The sequence below is a fragment of the Mus caroli genome, unplaced genomic scaffold (assembly GCF_978045245.1).
Source record: "Mus caroli unplaced genomic scaffold, Mus_caroli_1 scaffold_16, whole genome shotgun sequence".
NCBI classification, from domain to species: Eukaryota; Metazoa; Chordata; class Mammalia; order Rodentia; family Muridae; genus Mus; species Mus caroli.
Window position 1 is genome coordinate 3,396,105 of NW_028227271.1, and position 20,441 is coordinate 3,416,545.

A 20,441-nucleotide genomic window follows, 5' to 3' on the forward strand; every position below is an offset into this window, starting at 1 on the left:
TCTCCAGCTCCGGAAGTGAGACTGAGTACCCCAGTAAGTGTTCAGGACCAGAGGAACCCAGTAATGGCTGTGCCAGAGCTTAGGCGAACTTGGCTCATCGGATAGCCTCAGCATTTCTTCTGGAAAGGCCCGAAATGTCCGTCTCCAGTGGACGGGATGTGTGAGGATTTGAATCAGCAAGAGGTCGAGTGCAGGGCAGTGCCTGTCTCTGTGTGTATCTCAATGCTGTAATTGTGCTGGAGAAAGGCTTTCGTGGTAAACAACGATGGGTTCAACCCAGGGAGAAAAGGGCTTTGAGAAGGATTCTGCTGGCACCTGAGAGCTCTGTGGCGTCAGGTTATTCTCCAGCGCCCGGCCCAGACTGGTCCTGAGTCCTAGGGAGAGATGTGCAGGAAGAAACTCCATCCTTACCTCAACTACATTCTGCATCTAATGGCAAATAAAGGACAGATAAGGAAGGAAGTGAGCACACATGCATACACACACACACCCACTCCACCCCATATACTCACACATGCACACATACACACACCCCATGCACTCACATATACACATGCATACACACACACATACACACAGACATACCACAAATGTATACACACACTACCCCCACACACACAACACACACACACACACACACACACACACACACATACACATATATATACCTCACAGGAATACACACACACACTCCACACACTCATACCCCATACACTCACACATATATATATATACACACACATCATACACACATATACATATACATACTCCACTCATAACACCCCCCCCACACACACACACCACACATGCGCACACACACTCCACACACTCATACCCCATACACTCACACATATATATATACACACACATCATACACACATATACATATACATACTCCACTCATAACACCCCACACACACACACACCGCACATGCGCACACACTCCACACACTCATACCCCATACACTCACACATATATACACACACACATCATACACACATATACATATACATACTCCACTCATAACACCCCCACACACACACACCACACATGCGCACACACACTCCACACACTCATACCCCATACACTCACACATATATACACACACACATCATACACACATATACATATACATACTCCACTCATAACACCCCACACACACACACACCACACATGCGCACACACACTCCACACACTCATACCCCATACACTCACACATATATATATACACACACATCATACACACATATACATATACATACTCCACTCATAACACCCACACACACACACACACACCACACATGCGCACACACACTCCACACACTCATACCCCATACACTCACACATATATATATACACACACATCATACACACATATACATATACATACTCCACTCATAACACCCCCCCCACACACACACCACACATGCGCACACACACTCCACACACTCATACCCCATACACTCACACATATATATATACACACACACATCATACACACATATACATATACATACTCCACTCATAACACCCCCCCCACACACACACCACACATGCGCACACACACTCCACACACTCATACCCCATACACTCACACATATATATATACACACACATCATACACACATATACATATACATACTCCACTCATAACACCCCCCACACACACCACACATGTGCACACACACTCCACACACTCATACCCCATACACTCACACATATATATATACACACACATCATACACACATATACATATACATACTCCACTCATAACACCCCCCCACACACACACCACACATGCGCACACACACTCCACACATGAACCCCTCCACACACTCACACACACATATGTGTGCACACATATTCACACACCACACATATACATGTATACTTCACACATACACACAGACACCACAAATGTATACACACATTACCCCCCTACACACTACACATATATACACACACCATGCATGCACACACACCACACACATACATGGACACCACCATGCACACCATCACACATACCACATATACACACTGCACCACACACACACTACTCCCCCACATACATACTATCCACACACACATACATACTACCCCCCCACATATATACTACCCACCTATACATACATACATACATACATACATACATACATAATACACATACTATTCACACACACACTATCCCACAAACATCCATGCTACACATGCACATATACATACTACCCACACACACACACACTACACACACATGAATACTACCCACACACATGCATACCACACTCCTCTGCAGAGGAATATATATATACCTTGGGAGTGGGAGGTGGCCGAACAGTCAGAACAAGTATTCTGGATGCAGAAACTTGGGAAAGAGGACTTAGGGTGGAGAAGGACAGGGAAACAGGATCTCCATGTCTGGGCTTGCTCTCCATGAACGCAGTGGGAAAGTCCCACATGGAGAAAGCGTGGGGAGCGATCAGCTTTTGGAAGAAAGCTGCACACCCACCCCCGGAGGCAGCAACACACCTTAGTGCAGAAAACTGTCTTTTCTTTGGTTTTTAGAGACCGGGTCCCTTGAGTTGCACACATTCTCCATGTAACTGACGATGGCCTTGGGCTCCCTAATTTTATTTTTAGATCCATTTATTTTATCTTATGTATGTGAATGTTCTTGCCTGTGTTCATGTATGCATACTCTGTGCATGCCTAGTGCCCGCAGAGGTCAGGAGAGGGCATTGGAGTCACGGGACGGGATCCCACAGGTAGTTGTGAACCACCTTGTTCTCTCTGAGAGCAGCAGATGCTCTCAAGCACTGAGCCTCCTCTCCTCCATCCATCCATTCCAAGATTTGAGGATACAGGTGTGGGCTGCCATGTTCTGGCACGAAGACTTCATTTTATTTGTCTCTGTGTGTGTGTGTGTGTGTGTGTGTGTGTGAGAGAGAGAGAGAGAGAGAGAGAGAGAGAGAGAGAGAGAGAGAGAGAGAGAGGTGTCAGATTCTCCCTGGAACTTCAGCTCACACTCATGTGAACTAACAGATGCCAAGGTTGGGAACTGAAGTTGGTTCTCTGAGAGAGCAGTAAGCACTCTTAACAACTGAGCCATCTCTTCAGCCTTGGAAGGCTTCTTGCAAAAAAAAAAAAAGAGTCACAAGTAAGAATTTAGATTGTCGATTTTGTTTTGCTTTATTGAGACCTTAAGAAGAGAAAGACAGCCATGCCAAGCATCTGGCTAGGCTGGAAGGTAAACGCAGACAGGATGCTGACCACTGGCTGATTTTGCCACAGTTAAATGGCCTTAGTCTAAAGGAACACAACCAGAGCTTTGCTGACCATGAGGTAGAGATGCCCAAAGCAAAGAGGCACTGCATCTCACCCTCCAGGGCTCAGTAAGGCAGGGACAGTTTGATGACAGTTTTGAGTGGAAAGGAGGGCACATGGAACACAGGCACACACACAAACACAGATATACTCACACAGACACACAGATACACACACATAGATACATAGACACACAGACACACAGATAGATACACACATGTAGACATACACACACACACACACAGATACACACACATAGACATACAGATAGATACACACATGTAGACATACACACACACACAGATACACACACATAGATATACAGAGACAGACACACACACAGATAGACACACAGACACATAGATACACACACATAGACACACAGACATACAGACACTACACACAGACACACACAGATACATAGACACACAGATACACAGACACAAACACACACAGACACATAGACACACACATACACAGATACACACACACATACACACACATACACTCTGCACCTCCAACCCAGGAGGCAAAGCATAATCAGCAGGGCGTGGGACTGGACTTGGTAACCTTGATACTGAGAAGGGATTGAACATAACAGATGTTGAAGCAGACCGGGAATTAGGGGTGCTTGCTGGGAACTGTGGGAAACTTCTCAGATTAGTGGGCTTGGCTGGCAGGCGTAGGCCTGAGGGCTATGGAGGGGGACGTTCCCAGCCATCCCGGATGTCCAAGCTCAGCTCCCCATCCTAGGACCATTGTCCCATGACCCCCAGCTTGTCTCTACCCTACTGCTCACAAGCCAATGGTGACAGAGCTCAGTTCAGATTCCCTGTGTACCTTCCTTCAAGCCCTGGGAGGTTACAGAGGCCCTCCTTGGAGACCTGGCATAAACAAAAGTACAGGTACCTGACCTAGCAGGCTCCCTGCAGACAAACCCCCTCTCTAGCTGCCTGTCATCTTGATTTGTAGCGACTTTGGCGTGGGGGATAAGACAACAAAGAAGTAAGAAACACCTTTGCAGCCAAACACGGATCCAGTTACAGGGCCGTGCGTGAGGAAATCCTGTTGGGTGTTCAGTAGAAAATGTTTGGGTGACTGCAGTTCCGTAAACTTAAAATGAACCTGGGTGTGTGGGTGGTGAGGGCATTTTGACGGGCTGGCTACTGAAATGGCTTTTATCTCGTCTTGTGGAGAATGAACCACGTGGCTGTAGAGCCAGTCCACGAAAGTGTAAGTCATTGGTCAGGGTGTGGGAGCTGTCCACCGAACTGTGGCCGCACAGGCATCCCAGGGGCAGAGGGGCTTTGGAGATCAGTCGGTGGTCTTTTGGTACTATGACTACAGGAGAGGCCAGGCTGCAGGGCCAGATGACGAGAAAGTGTCAATGAAGGAGGAGGAGGATGACGAGGAGGAAGAGGAGGGGAAGAGGAAAAAGAGAAGGAGGAAGAAGAGAAGGGGAGAAGGAGGAGGGAGAGGAAGAACAATAGCAATAAGAGGAAGAAAGGGGGAGGAAGAGGAAAAAAAAGATGAGGAGAAGGAGCAAAAGGAAGAGGAGGGGAAGAGGAAGAAGAGGGGGAGGAAGAGGAGGAGAAGCGGGGAGGGAGAAGAGGAAGAGGAAGGATAAGAGGAAGAAGAGAAGGAAGATGATGCGGGGGAATAAGAGGAGGGAGAGGAGGAGGAGAAAGAAGAGAAGGAAGAGGAGGGGAAGAGAAAAGGGGGAGGAAGAGGATGAAGAAGATGAAGAAGATGAGGGAGAAAAGGAAGAGGAGGAGGGAGAGAAGGAGGAGGACCAGACAGTCTTGCAGTACCCTTCCCCTCCTGGATCTTGCAACCAGCCTGTTCCCTCTCCACCAGGATGTCTACCTCCATATGCCTATGTGCTAGCGGTCAGAGGGCCTCCACCCATAGCTATTGAAGAGATCTGTAATTGAGCCAATTATCTTGAACAAATATCCTGTATGGATACCGTGGTGGCAGCTCCCTTCCCAGAGGCCACGTCTCTACTCTCTCCGTGAGGTGTGCAGTTCATTTGATAAACAGGAAGAAACAAAGAGGCCACCTGGCCAGCAAGGGTGTGTTCGAGGTGGCTGACCCTGCCTTTCACTTGAGCGGGGACCTCACTCCATTCTTCCCAGTTCAGCATCTTTAAGTATTTGATCCCTGAGTGAAATTGGAGAGAAAGGAGTGGCAGGGAGGGGGTTCGGAGTGGAAGGGGGGACTCAGAAGAACCCAGTTTCTCTATATACCTCCATGGGGGAGGAAAGAGTCCCAGGGAGATAACAATGATCTGAGAACTGAAGACAGGACCTGCTCCTGGGAGCTACTACCTGTGTGTCACCAGTGAGGTCATCCAACCAAAGCCACACCCATAAAACAGGCTGAATACCCCGATAGGGCAGCAAGCTAAGAGTTACAGCAGAACACCACCTAACCCAAATCCTCGAGGGAAGTGCACCCAGCGTAGTTACAAAACCAGTGTTGGATGTTTAACCCCTCTAGCCTGTTCCACTGATAAGAGGCTCAGTCACAGACTACACATAACCGGTACTTCAGACCCAGCCAGTGATGGAACAGAAGATATGGCCTGGCCTTTGGAGTCCAGGAGTCCAGGTCCCTGGCAACGAAGAGAGACACGCTGACACAGGCCAGCTGTGATGAGAAGGAAGAACAAGCAGAGACAGGAGGCCAGACTTGGAGGTGTGGCTTCCTGGTGAAAAGCCCTTGCCCAGCATGTACAAAGCCCTGGGTTAGCTCCTCAGGACTGAGAGAAGAACACCAAAGAGAGGTGGATAAAGGGAACCCGCTAACTTTGTTCTGGTTTTATGAATTTCGTATAATTGGTTTTTCATATTCCAAAGATGACATGACATCAGAGATGGCTTCCTGCAAGACATGTCGCTAGACTCGGAGCTTAAGTATGTGTGGATAGTTTAAAAGTCCCACGGTAGTTTTACGCTTATAACAACATCAGACGTTTAAAGCACATGAAGTTACAGGAAGTACTGGACATGTGATCATTTAAACTTCAGCTAGCCTTCATTTAAAAATATAAATTCTGAAGGCCCTCATGTAGCCCAGGCTGGTTACAAACTCTGTAGAGCCAATACACCTGAACTTCTAAGCCCCCTGCTGCTACCTCCTGGGTGCTGAGGTTACAAGGGTCACTGTGCCCAATTTATGCAGTGCTAGGAACAGAGCTGAGGGCCTCACATCCTTGACCCACTGAGCTACATCCCTAGCCTCAGTTCCAATTTTATATCAGGTAATGTTTGTCATCTTCCATAGGATGAAATAATATTAAAATCTGATGATTTGAAATGCATAAACTAAAAAGCAAAATAAAGTTTCCTAAACACCCTTGTTAAATCTGTAGCATTTATACCTCTGAGGTTATTAAAGCTAAGAGCTTTGGCACACGCTGTTCCCATAAGAAATTGCCAAGAAGAAAATTTAATAAAGGAGTGGAGCATAGTTTGCAGGTTTGTTGTTTGTATTTATAGAGCTAATGAACTTGCACATGCTGGGCAAGTTCTCTACCACGGAGCTATGTCCCCGGCACAACTGTTTTTAGGCAAGGTCTTGTTGTATAGCCCAGACCTGTACCTCACTGTGTAGACCAGGATGGTTCCACCTGGCTTTGTCTCTTGAGTGCTGGGATTAAAGATGTGTACCACCAAAGCTGTCTTTTCTTAATTCTGGCCATCTTTAGGCCTAACATTTATGTGTAAGACTGTTTTGCCTGCATGTGAGTCTGTGCACACTGCATATATGTGTGGTGCCCTTGAAGACCAGGAGAGGGTGTTGGATCCCCTGGAACTGGAGTTCTGAGCAGTTGTGAGCCACCACGTGGGTGCTAGGAACACAGCCTATGTCTTTTGCAAGAGCAGCCCATGCTTTTAGCTCCAGCCTTCCTACCCCCATACTCTGGCCATTTAAAGACTTCTCATGATGGTTTCCACACTCTGGGGCTATTTGACAGTGGTGGCTTGGAATCAGAATGTGGGTAGACGCTGGGCTCTGCTCGCTGGAGCAGCCATTCTGTTTGTTCTGTCTGGAAGGGCTTCCACAACTAGGGTTGGGGCATCTTGGCTCTACCAGGCTGATGAGTGGCAGACCCAAGGGAGGAAAAAGAGCTGGGAATGGAAGTTCGCTAACAGCAGGGAGGGCTGTGAGCTCATCCGCTTGGAAGGCCAAGCTGCGCAGGCCGAAACAGGAAGGTCATGCGCATGCGCAGGACTTGGGCGGTGGATCCCACTGAGCCCCGAACTTAACTAAGTTCTACATTAGAGGTTATTCCTTTCCCAAAGCTGGTGGGGCTCACCCTCCTGGTCCTTGCTAACCCCAATCCTAGGTATTGCATCCCACATGGAGCAGAAACCTTTAGCCCCAAAGCCCTACAGCATGCGCGCAACTGTGTGTTTCTTGAATGGTGTCTTCCGGTTGCCGGCATGCTGAGCCGACACTGGAGAGAGCAAGTCCCTTCCTGCCAAGTCTAATCACAGGTGTCTCGTTTCATTTCAGGATGTGGTTAGAACCTTGAGGAACTGCGGGTTCCAGAGAGAACACTTTAGACAGCCGGATTGGATCCAGAGAGCAGATGCTCAAGAGAACTTCTGTTTTGCCCAAGGTCTCTCCGCGGGAAATATAAAGGACAAAGGTATCCGCCTCTACAAGGGACCCCAAGCAGTGCCTGGATGAGAGTACTGGAGTGACTGGTGACTCCAGGAGGCCTTTCTGGAGGAGGTGAGTCCTAGCCTGCCTCTTGACTACTTATGACAGGGTTACCCAGCCTGTATCTCTAGTTGTGCCCATGTTTATGGGAAGTAGACAGAAAGGTGGATGAAGTACAGGCTGCAGGGTGGCTCAAGAGGCCGGCCTTATCCTCTCGAGCTCTGTCTGCACAGATCTGGACTGAGGTTCGCATATCTCAGCCCCTGGGAAAGAGGCTCCACACACAGTTCTGCTTCCCTGGAAGCCTTCTTGAGACCTGTAGGGAATCCTGCCTTTCTCCCAACTGTCTGTGCCGTCTGTTGTCTTTCCATTAACTTGAAGAGGGCTATGGACAGGCTCAAAGTGCCAGACAGCATTGCCGGCTCACTCCTCCCTGGACAGGAACTGCTGGACCACCTCGTCCATTTAACTTACTTTTCTTTTTTTTATTTTATGTGTGTGAATGTTTTGCCTGCATGTATGTCTGTGTAACCCTTGGGCGTCTGGTGCTTATGAGACTGGAACACGGCATCAGATTTCCTAGAGCTGGAATTACAGCGGCTGTGACATGTCATGTGGGTGCCGGGAACTGAACCGGGGTCCTCAGAGCAGGGGTCCTCAGAGCAGCCAGTGGTGTTAACTGCTGGGTTGTCTCCCCAGGACTTCCCATTCATGTTCTCTAAGGAGTTTTCCCATCGTGTGCCTGTATCCTACCCTCAGACCCAAGCAAAATTTTCTCGTACCACCTCTGCCTTCCGCGTGGCAGCCTCCTGGGTCAGATCTCCAGGCCCCTCTTACCCGGTGGTCGAGGTGCCGAGCAGGTCATTGCTCACCTCAGCAGCTCCCAGTCATTGTATTCTTCCTGGAAAATCCTATACTGTTCCTCATTTCTCAAGGGCAAGTGGCATAAAGGCAGTGCTGGGCTTCAGCCCCACCTGCAGGTTGCCCCTGCTTCTCTTTGGCCTCCTGCTCCCTTGGCCAGCTTGAAATGTGCTTGGCTTGTCCAGGCAAGCCCACCCAAGTTAGGAACTTGGGTGCCTAACCCAGGCTTTTTCCAGTGTGACGTTCTGCCCTCCGTCCTCCATCTGCCATCTCTACAGACTCCTCCTCCCATCCAAAGATATCCCCTTATGATGCTCTTGCTTCATAATCTGGAATCTCACTTCCCCAACTAACCATGCCCTGCTTGAGGGGAGCCCGTCCCCATCTCTGCCTTTCCCTAGTCCTTCAGAGTCTCTGGCACACGACAGGTCTTCCACACATATTGGCAGATTTAATACATGCCTCCTAGTTCTTGCTACAAAACAGGAATTAAAAATATATATATATTTATTGGGCTGGAGAGATGGCTCAGCGGTTAAGAGCACTGACTGCTCTTCCAGAGGTCCTGAGTTCAATTCCCAGAAACCACATGGTGGCTCACATCCATATGTAATGGGATCTGACGCCCTCTTCTGGTGTGTGTCTGAAGACAGCGACAGTGTACTCATATAAATAAATAAATCTTTTTAAACAATTATTATTTTGTGGGTGCAGGTGTTTTCGTTCCATGTATGAATGCGTACCATATGCATGCAGTGCCCTTGGAGGCCAGAAGAGGGTGCCGGATCCACAGTTACAGACAGTTGTCAGCTGCCATGTTTGTGTTGGGAACTGAACCCAGAACCTCACCGAGAGCAGTTTGTGCTCCTAACCACTGAGCGTCTCTCCAACCTCAAAACAAGAATTTCTTTCATGTGATTTTTGATAATGCTATGAAAGAAACCATCTGTCTCCCCAGCCCAGACCGAGACTGCTGGCCATTGAGTCTATACTGAGCATGGGTTTGCCCTCTGCGTATGAGGGCCTCCTGACACCAGGCTTCACTCAGGCAGAGCACTGTGGGGTTAGATAACCGTGCTTGTTTTTTCTTCAGTGCAGATGTAGGATGGGGGTGAGGTAGTGGTTACTACCTCAGTAACCAGGCTGGTTACTACTATAACCCAGAGTCACGTTTAAGAAAAAAGACCCAAGGTGTGATGACATTGGCTCTGGCCAAGGAGCACATGCCTGGGGGTAATTTCTGGGAAAGCGCATGGGGATTTATTGGTTATAACAGCAACAATACCCGAGGGTTTAGAGGATGACGGGATCTCTGCTGTGGGTTTCGCATACATCACCTAACTTAATCCTCGACACAGCCAGCCAGTTGGTTGTTAGTGACACCCAGTTCATAGATGAGGAACTCAAGGCTTAGAGGGATAAGCTAAGTCACCCAAGGGCCACACCAGGCTAATGATGAAATAACGATTTTGAAAACTGAACTGTGCACAGAGATAACACTGCCAAACTTCTGAGAAATGTTTTCTTTTCTCTCTCAATCTTGAACCAACTCTAGCAGAAGGTGCCCCTCTAAAGAGGGGGAACTGAGCCTGTGGCCGTGTCTATCTCTAGCCACCAGCATCTATCAGCTAGTGACCTTTATGCCAGCTTAGCTCCCATAGAAAGATCTATGGGTATCCTCTGAGCCTTTTGGACTGGGATGCTAGCTGGTATGTACCTCCCACCCACCCACCCCGTCTAATTCTGCCTGGAAGGTGTTGTCATTGAATCTTAGATTTGAAACAACAATTAAAAAAATTATCTGAGCTGGAATTAGTGGTGTGTGTTTATAACTTCAGCCTGTTAAAACTGAGACAGGAGAATCACTAGGAACTACTGTGAGCTACATCATGAGACCCTGTCAAAAAATAAATAATTGCCTCTGAAGGCAGAGGTAGGCAGGTCTCTCTGAGTTCAAGGCCACCCTGGTCTACAGAGCGAATTCTAGGATAGCCAGGACTACACAGAGAAACCCTGTCTTGAAACAAAAACAAAAAATGGGCTGGAGAGATGGCTCAGCAGTTAAGAGCACTGACTGCTTTTCTAGAAGTCCCAAGTTCAATTCCCAGCAACCATATGGTGGCTCACAACCATCTATAATGAGATCTGATTCCCTCTTCTAGTGTGTCTGAAGCCAGTGACAGTTGTACTCATATAAATAAAATAAATAAATCTTAAAAAAACACACACACATACATATATACCTATATATATGTGTGTGTGTATATGTGTATATGTATATATGTGCATGTGTATATGTATATTTATAATGTGTGCATATATGTATATGTGTGCATATATATATGTATATGTGTTTCTATGTATGCATATATGTATATGTGAGCATATATGTATATATGTATGTATATAGATATACACATGTGTATATATGTATATGTGTGTATATATATGTGTTATGGTGAGTGAGTAAACGCAGGAGAGTCCATTGGTGGCCTGGCTAATTCATAAATTTTTGTCTTCAGAAACTGGTTTCATTCTCTGCCTCTTTGCAGCTTCACCACACCCAGGCCTCCAGGGTCATACAAACCAGTTTAATCTGACACACTGAGTGAGCCAGGCATGGTGCTGCATGCCTCTTATCCCAGTACACAGGAGGCTGAGGATCAGGAGTTGAAGGCCAGCCTGGGCTAATTAGCAAAACCCTGTCTCAAAAATCCAAAACAACCCAGGGATAAAAGTGTAGGTGCTCATGGAGTTCCTGTCTTGGTCCGACCCTCCGAGCCACGTTGACCAGTGTGTTCTAGCTCAACTTTATTTTAATGGCAAGCAGTTTCCCAAAGCAGTTTCCAGCAAAAAAGGAAATTTAGGCACCAGGATGCCGTGAGCGCACAGAGGTGACACCACCATTCTCCACTGAGCTATGCTCAGGCCCCGAGTCCCTACCTCCCTGCCCATCTCTGTAATGGCTAATTTTCTCATATCCCCTCTTTTCTCAGGTTGAGCCCCAGGGGTGGCTACGCTGGCATGTCAACCCATTTCCAAAGTGAGGCATAAGTCTTGGAGCCGACCCTGCCCGGGTCCCAGTTGAGAAGATGAGGTTGCTACGAAGGCGCCACATGTCCCTGCGCCTCGCCATGCTGGGCAGTGTCTTCATGCTCTTCCTCTTCATTCGGCAGAAGGATGTAAGCAACCAGGAGCAGGCCATGGAGAAACCGTGGCTGAAGTCTCTGGCGGGCCAGAAGGACCAGGTCCTGGACTTCATGCTAGGTGCTGTGAACAACATTAGGGATGTCATGCCCAAGCTGCAGATCCGGGCTCCGGAACCGCCTCAGACTCTGGTCTCCACGAACCACTCCTGCCTGCCCGGGTTCTACACCCCTGCTGAGCTGAAACCCTTCTGGGACAGGCCACCTCAAGATCCCAACAGCCCTGGGGCAGATGGAAAAGCATTTCAGAAGAAAGAATGGACCGATCTAGAGACCAAAGAAAAGGAAGAAGGCTATAAGAAACACTGCTTTAATGCATTTGCCAGTGACCGCATTTCCTTGCAGAGGTCTCTGGGGCCAGACACCCGGCCTCCTGAGTAAGTACTGCACTCTTAGAATTCTCTGAGACCAGAGCTTTCCCAGAAGTGTGGCCAGGAGGGCTGTGGTCACCGGCCAGTTGTCAGGAAAAAAGCCGAAGAATCCCTGAATAGCCAGGGATTTCCCTTAAGCCGTCTTTTCTTTTGTTGGCGAGTTGCCCTGATCCCAGGGGCTGGAGTTCAGGAGTACTATGGTCTGGCAGGGACCCGTGAGACTGAAACACAGTTATGGAGGGACACAGGACACAGAAGAAGGAAGCCAGGGCTGCATGCAGACCAGGATCTGGCACAGGGCACCTGGAGGTGCTGGGACAGAGCTGTGGTTTCTGCAGCCCTGCCCTTAAGATACTGAGCCTGCCAGCTGGGCCTCTGATGAGAGAGAGGAAATTTCCTGACTGCTGCTGTGTGGGTCTGGAAGGTCCCCACACCCCTGGGTTCCCTTACGTGAAGGTCACAGGCCCACCAAGTCATTCCAACTTGAAGCTCTTTACATTGGCTTTAGAACGGGAGACACACATTTGAATCTTAGAGCTGTCCCCGCCCTAATATGTCCCCTGCTACACTCTCACTGTGCCCTGATGAAAGATGTTTTTGTCTTCCACACTTAGCCATTGTCCTTTTCAACTAAAGAGTTAGTTGGAAAGAAACAAGTCACTTCACTAAAGTCATGACTCTTTAGTGCCAGGGGTCTGGGGTTCCTTAGACTTGAACCATGTATTTCCCAAGGCCCTACAAATTGCAACTTGAGGTAACAGGAACTTCTTAGCCAGGGCAGGAAACTCCGGAAGTTCCGTGGCCGGTCCGTACAACAGCTTCCTGACAAGGACTGAATCCGGGTGTCAGGGAAACTGGATCTGGTATCACAAGTCTATAGTCCCAGTACTTCAGAGGCTGAGGCAGGAGAATTGCAAATGTGAGAGCACTGGTTTTCAGTGGGAGACCCCCGTCTCCACAAAACAAAAAGGGTGTTCAGCTGTGTGGTCCTTGAAATTGAGGGCCCAAGTCCTTACCGAGTCTAGATGGCAGGATAGCCAGGTGTCGCACAGTGGTTGCTGGAGATCATTGGGGAAGGGCCCGGAAGTTACCGGGGTTGGTAGAGTCTGATCACAAGGATTCGGAGAGGGCTTAGAAGGGAAGTGGGAACTGGAAGGACCTTTTCCTCACAATAGTGACTGCAGTCACTGTCCTCAACTGAACATTTGCCCTTAATGATTCGGCCCCCTGGAACCTCTGGACCAGATCACGTCCCGTGCAGTGTCCAAGGTGCAGAATGAGTTAGCCGCGGGAATACCTGGCCTGAGAGCAAAGTGGGGGCAGGGGTGGGACCTGAGCATCACCTTAGGACAAAGAGCTAGCGCAGAGGCTGGTTTTGGAGGGGGCTGGCTAGTTACTTGCATGGAAGGTAGGAGGATGTAGCCACAGAAGATGAGCAGCTATTCCCAAGCACGACGGAGGTGGGTGGGGTGGGGAGGTGGAGATTGGTGATTGGGCATGCGCACCCGTGCTTCCGGGTAAGGGGGTTGGGGAGATGGTTGGAGAGCTTTAGACAGATATCTTTCCTTTCCCCTCGTGGGTCTTCACCCCTCCCCCCGGGACTTAGCTGTGTCCATCCTTCCATCGGACTTAGCTGTGTCCATCCTTCCGTCGGTCCAGGTGTGTTGACCAGAAGTTCCGGCGCTGCCCGCCACTGCCCACCACCAGCGTGATCATTGTGTTCCACAACGAAGCCTGGTCCACTCTGCTGCGCACAGTATACAGCGTCCTGCACACCAGCCCTGCCATCTTGCTGAAGGAAATCATCCTCGTGGATGACGCCAGCACAGATGGTGAGGCTGTCAGGTCTGAGGAGGGGTGGGGCTCGCTGGTCTGAGGAGGAGTGAGGCTGGGGGCAGACTGAGGGATAGTGGGGCTGTCAGGTCTGAGGAGGGGTGAGGCTGGCAGGCCTGAGGAGGGGTGAGGCTGGCAGGCCTGAGGAGGGGTGAGGCTGGCAGGCCTGAGGAGGGGTGGGGCTGTCAGGTCTGAGGAGGAGTGAGGCTGGGGGCAGACTGAGGGATAGTGGGGCTGTCAGGTCTGAGGAGGGGTGGGGCTTGCTGGTCTGAGGCTGGGGGCAGACTGAGGGATAGTGGGGCTGTCAGGTCTGAGGAGGGGTGAGGCTGTCAGGCCTGAGGAGGGGTGGGGCTGGCAAGCCTGAGGAGGGGTGAGGCTGTCAGGCCTGAGGAGGGGTGAGGCTGGCAGGCCTGAGGAGGGGTGAGGCTGTCAGGCCTGAGGAGGGGTGAGGCTGTCAGGCCTGAGGAGGGGTGAGGCTGGCAGGTCTGAGGAAGGGTGGGGCTGGCAAGTCTGAGGAAGGGTGGGTCCTGCAGCTTTGAATTGCCCCTTTCATAAAGGCAGAAGAAGAAGGTGGGATGGAGCATACAGGCCATATCCCTAGAGCCTGGAACTCATCTGCACCACTCAGGGCAGCAAGGGCCTCCACATTCCCTTTTGGATGTCACATGCATCCCTAACTCAGAGGTGAAAGAGGACCAGCAAAGTGGCTTACCAAGTAACTGCACTTGATGCCCAAGCCTGGTGACCTGAATTTGAACCCCGAGCCCCACAGGCTACTAACTCTACCTGAGGGCTGTGATTTGAGTGTACAAACAGCACATAAGCTAAATAAGGAAAGAAAGGTCGGTTGGGAGAGGGGAAGGGAGGGATGGAGGAGAGGAAAAGAGAGGGCTGCTGGCTGGGAGGGCCTTCCTGGTTTCCAGCTCTGCTGGATCTCTCTGCTAGGCTTCCCCTGGGAAGCCCTTCCTGCCCTAATTGTTAACAGGGGAGATCGCTCACCATCTTTCACCTTCCTATTAACTCCATAGTATTCAGAACCCGGCTCTGGCCTACACATAGGGACGAGGAAAAAAGAAAGGTCCCCGAGGAAGCTGATAAAGGTTTAGAGCACTCCTTTAGCCAATCTGAAATGACATGGACTTGAGAGTCCAACCCTGGGAGATCAAATGGAGCTCTGACTCTGTGCCGGACCTCTCTCCACTCCACTTTCCTTTCCTGCAAATGGGCGCACTTGACTCCTTCCTGTAGGCGAGATGTGTAAACCGGGGATGAGGTGGGGAGCAGCAGGACCAGCATGGGGGTGGGGGTGGGATGGACACGCTCTGTCTGTATTTGTGTGTAGGAAGAGAGTGCATTGTGGATGTGTGTGCCCAGGAGATTTTATGTCTGCCTGGTGTGGCTATGACTGCTTCATAATGGGGGCTGGAGCTGGGCCTTTAAGGCTGAGTGTCTGAGGATGGAACTTTAGGCAGAGAGCATTCCTGTAAGAGAGGATGTTGTGAGCCCAGTCCTAGAGACAGGAGCTTGTTTGTTGGGGAGACTGAGTGTGGCTGAAGTTTTGGTTCATCATAGGAAATAAGATTGGAAGGATTCAAGGGGTGGGTGAAGGGGGGTGGGGAGCGGGTGGGGGTGGGGGATGGGAAATGGGCAAGGGGAGTGGGGGATGTTGAGATGCTAAGATCAAACCCAGGACTTTGGATAGTAAACAGGTTCTCTTTCTGTTGCTATCATGAAGCACCCTGAGGAGAGACTGGAAAGATAGCTCAGTTGTCAAGAGCACTGGCTGCTCCTCTGGAGGTCCCAGGTTCGATTCCCAGCACCCACATGATAGCGCACAACTGTCTGTAACTCCAGTTCTGTGGGATCTGATGCCCTCTTCTGGCTCCGTGGGCATGTACATGGAGCACAGGCGTGCATGCATCTGGCTCCGTGGGTGTGTACATGGAGCACAGGCATGCATGCATCTGGCTCCGTGGGTGTGTACATGGAGCACAGGCATGCATGCATCTGGCTCCGTGGGCGTGTACATGGAGCACAGGCGTGCATGCATCTGGCTCCGTGGGTGTGTACATGGAGCACAGGCATGCATGCATCTGGCTCCGTGGGTGTGTACATGGAGCACAGGCGTGCATGCAGACAGAACACGCAGGCACCCAGGCAAAAAACTGAGTCTTTAAATAACACTCCAAAAAAAGCAATTCAAGAGAGAAAGGGTTAATTTGACCTTGAAGTAAAGGTTTTGGTTCACTGTGGTAGAGGCAGCTGGTGCTGGAGGCAGCTGGGCATATAGTATCCAGTCAAAAAGCAGAGAGGGGGGGAAGGGGAGGAAGGGGGAGGAGGGAGGGAGGAAGGGAGAGAGGGAGGGGAAGGGGAGGGGGAGGGGGAGGGAGAGAGAGAGAGAGAGAGAGAGAGAGAGAGAGAGAGAGAGAGAGAGAGAGAGAGAGAGCAAGCAAGCAAGCAAGCAGGGCCTGGAGAGATGACTCAGATGTTAAAAGCACTGTCTGTTCTTCCAGAGGTCCTGAGTTCAAGTCCCAGCAACCGCATGGTGACTCACAACCATCTGCAATGAGGTCTGGTGCCCTCTTCTGGTGTGCAGGCATACATGTAGGCTGAACATGGTAGACATAATAAGTAAATAAATTGTAAAAAGAAGCAGCAGCAGAGAGCAGGGGAGCCCAGTACTCAGCTCATGTTCTATGGTCCAGGAAGCCAGGGAATGATGCCACCCACAGTGGGTGACTCTTCCTGCTTCAGTTAACCTAACCAAGCTGGTCCTCACAGGCATCCCCTGATAGAAATGAGGTGTCGCCGAGAACCTGAGCTCATGCGTCCTGCTCCTGCCAGAGCTGCTGGCTCTCCTACCTCTCCTGCCGATCTTGGCCTGGGTTGGGAATGATGCCGCAGGAGATTGGGGTGGTGGAGGTGGGGGCTGGGAATGAACACTGTTGAACACCCTTGACCAGGGAGCTCTCATGTTCCCAGGGAAGACAGGCTCTTGGCAACCCAAGCAACATGGTTACAGCGAGTCTGGTTGACAAGTGCTAGGCCCTAGAGGCTTCTGGACAGGGAGGGGCTTGCTTGCAGCAGTGCTCATAATGGTAGGTTTCTGGGAAATCGAAAAGGAGTTAAAGACTCTACGAGGGAAGAGTCAGGGCACAGCCACAATCAGGCCCAAGCAAAACCCAAGTCTAGAAGTATAAACAACTCGTGGTCTGACATCCAGAACTACTCTAGCTCCGTTTCTCTAGCTCCACCATACACAGCTCGCCCCTCTCACGGGCTCAGGCCAGCTCCACTCCACAGCTGCTGCTACCATTGTGGCTGTCTTGTGTGGTATTGGCATTTCCAAAACGCTGGGGTCTGCACACAACCGGGCCGTACCTTCACCAGTAGCTCCTCTTGGGCTCAGTTCCAGGACCCTGACTTGGTCCAAGCCTCAGCAACTGTCCGTGACCCCTTCAATCCTGGGACAGCTTCAGACACTGAAGCAGCAGCAACCTCCCCTGGCCTCTCACAATGCCAAGCCCCAGTTGCTCTCCATGACCCCTTCATGCCTTTAACACCAGTACCAACCGGATGACGCTGACTGACACATGAGCAGGTTCAGCTGCCAGCACAAGGTACAGCCTTGGCCCTCTCTGGACCACAGCTTCTGTGTGATGACCTTAAGGAAACCCTCCCCAGAAGAATTTGCCTCAGTGACTCTGGCCTCTTAATCACAGCCAAATCTTTAGCCCCAGCTGACCGGTATCCATCGTCCTGGCAAGCAAAGGTTTCACATGAGTGGTTCTGGTTTCTTACTAATCACAGCCAGGTCTTAACCCGTAGCCGACCAGAACCACAGATTCTTAACTCAGAATATCTCATGGCCCCAGTATAATGTTAGAGACTCCCCTGTGGAACCTCACAGGCCAGGCCTCCATCGTCTATGCTGCTCTCAGCATTGCCTTCTAAGTTGCTATAACAAGGCTCAGGCTGTCAACACACATTCATTTCCCTAAAACCCCATTCCTAGTACCAGTTTCTGTCATAGCTGGAACTTCTATTGCTTCGATAAAACACCATGACCAAAGGCATGTTTTTTGTTTTGTTTTTGGCTTGTTTGTTTCAACAAGCCAAGTGAACCCAAAAGAAAGGGTTTGTTTCAGCTTCTAGTTGTTGTCCACCATGAAGGAAAGTCAGGGCAAGAACCCAAGGCAGGAACCCAGAGGAAGGAGTTGAAGCCAGGGTCATAGAGATACAACCTACTGGCTTGCTTTGCACAGCTTGCTCAGCCTGCTTATATAACCCAGGACCACCTGACCAAGGGTGGCATCACCCACAGTCATCTGGTTCCTCCCACATCCATCACTAAGAAACCGTCCCACAGGCTTTGGTCTACAGGCCAATCTTATGGAGTCGTTTTCTCAATTGTGGATCCTTCTCAGATATCTCTAGCTTGTGTCAACTTGACAAAAGGAAGGGAAAAGGAGGGAGAGAAAGACCAGCCAGGATGGTACCTTTTCATAGCAGTCAGCTGGCCTGTGTTCTTAAATACAGTGTGTGTGTGCGTGTGTGTGTCTGTCTCTCTGTCTGTGTGTATGTATAATTTTTAACCATATGTATTACATATATATGTGTGACTGGGTGAGGGTATTAACAGGAGAGGTGCAGGTGCCCTAGGAAGCCAGAGGATGCCCTGGAGATGGAGTTCCAGGTGGTTCTGAACAGCATCTCATGCAGGCGTTGGGATCCATACTGAGGTCCACTCTGCAAGGGCAGAACATGCTCTTACCATGGAGCCGTCTCCAGATTCCAGACCTGTGTTCTTTCTGTTCACCTCCTATGTTTGCCTGGGACTCCTCCTCCTCCTTTTCCCCCTCCTCTTCTTCCTCTTCTCCTCCTCCTTCCTCTTCTCCTCCTCTTCCTCTTCCTTCCTCCTCCTCCTCCTCCTCCACCTCATTTTCCTTCTGTGTATAAATGTCTTGCCTGCATGTATGTCTGTGTACCATGTATGCACCTGGCGCCCTCAGAGGCCAGGAGATTCCCTGGAACTGGAGTTACAGATGATTGAGGGTTTCCTTGAAGATGCTGGGGATCAGACCTGGGTCCTCTGTAAGAGCATCCAGAATTCCTAGTCATGCAGCTGTGTCTCCAGCCCCGCCCCCTCGCTCTTAAGGATACATCTGCCCTCTCTAAATTCTCACCCAAGAGCTCTAGCTCGTCCCCTTCGTTTTCTGGGCCCTGATTTGAGAATGCGTGCTATTTCCCTGACTGGAGGAATGTCCTTGCCCATGGTGACATTCATCGTCACATGTCTGCATGTGATCCTAGAGACACGCTATCCAAAACCCTTCCTCAGGCCTGACGCTGAGCGCTGTTACCTGAGGAACAGAAAACCAACCTCTGCACGTCTATCCGGATACACAGGATAAAATTGCCCACACATTTGACTGTTTGATCAGATTAACCGGTTCTTGTTACACACACAAGGGCTGTGTCTCTGAGGGACAGTGTTCCTGCTTTCTGTCCTCCTACCCAGGTGCCCCACAGCAGCCCTGTAACCATGATTATATGAGCATTTGATACTTGGAGCCTGAGTCCAGCCTGGACCACATAGTGACACCGTGTCTTAAAAAAAAAAAAAAAAAAGCCAAGCTCACAAATGATCTGATTGACAGTTTTAAGTGATAACTCTGAGGCATAGGGAGAAGGAAGGAGGGGCAGGGGGAGGAGGGAACCAAGAATATAATTCAGCCAGTACAGTGCTTGCTTTAGCATGCACAAGGTCCTGGGTTTAACCCACAGCATGGTATTAACCGAGCATGATGTCACATGTGTGTAATGCCAGGGTGCCGGAGGTGGATACAGAAGGATCAGACACGCAGGGTCACCTTCCTGTATGTGAAGGGTTTGAAACCAGGGGCAGGAGAGAGGCCAAGGCCTGAAGGAGAGATGACTCGACACTTATGAGCACTGGCTGCTCTTTCTGAGGACCCAGGCTACATTCCCAGCAGCCACCTGGCTGGTCACAACTCCTACTCTAGGGGATCCAACACCTTCTTTTGGCCTCCACAGAAATGACACATAGCATAATGCATATATAACGTGATGCACAGACATACGTGCAAGCAGAAATGTCACAAAGTATTTTTATTTGAAACACACACACAAAAAAAAAGGAAAAATAAAGA

General features: G+C 49.9%; 1 protein-coding gene across 4 annotated transcripts in view; it reads left to right on the forward strand.

Annotated features, from left to right (window-relative positions):
- Galnt6 (polypeptide N-acetylgalactosaminyltransferase 6) overlaps window positions 1-20,441 on the forward strand; it is a 41,403-nt gene that overhangs the window by 2,730 nt on the left and 18,232 nt on the right. For 2 of the 4 annotated variants that reach the window (XM_021183361.2, XM_021183362.2), the window contains exons 2-4: window positions 7,848-8,069; window positions 11,855-12,441; window positions 14,095-14,267. In XM_021183361.2, the coding sequence (XP_021039020.1) occupies window positions 11,951-12,441; window positions 14,095-14,267 (664 nt within the window). In that variant the 5' untranslated portion in view covers window positions 7,848-8,069; window positions 11,855-11,950. The remainder of the gene's footprint in view (window positions 1-7,847; window positions 8,070-11,854; window positions 12,442-14,094; window positions 14,268-20,441) is intronic. The other 2 variants (XM_085831986.1, XM_085831985.1) reach the window with 1 other exon arrangement.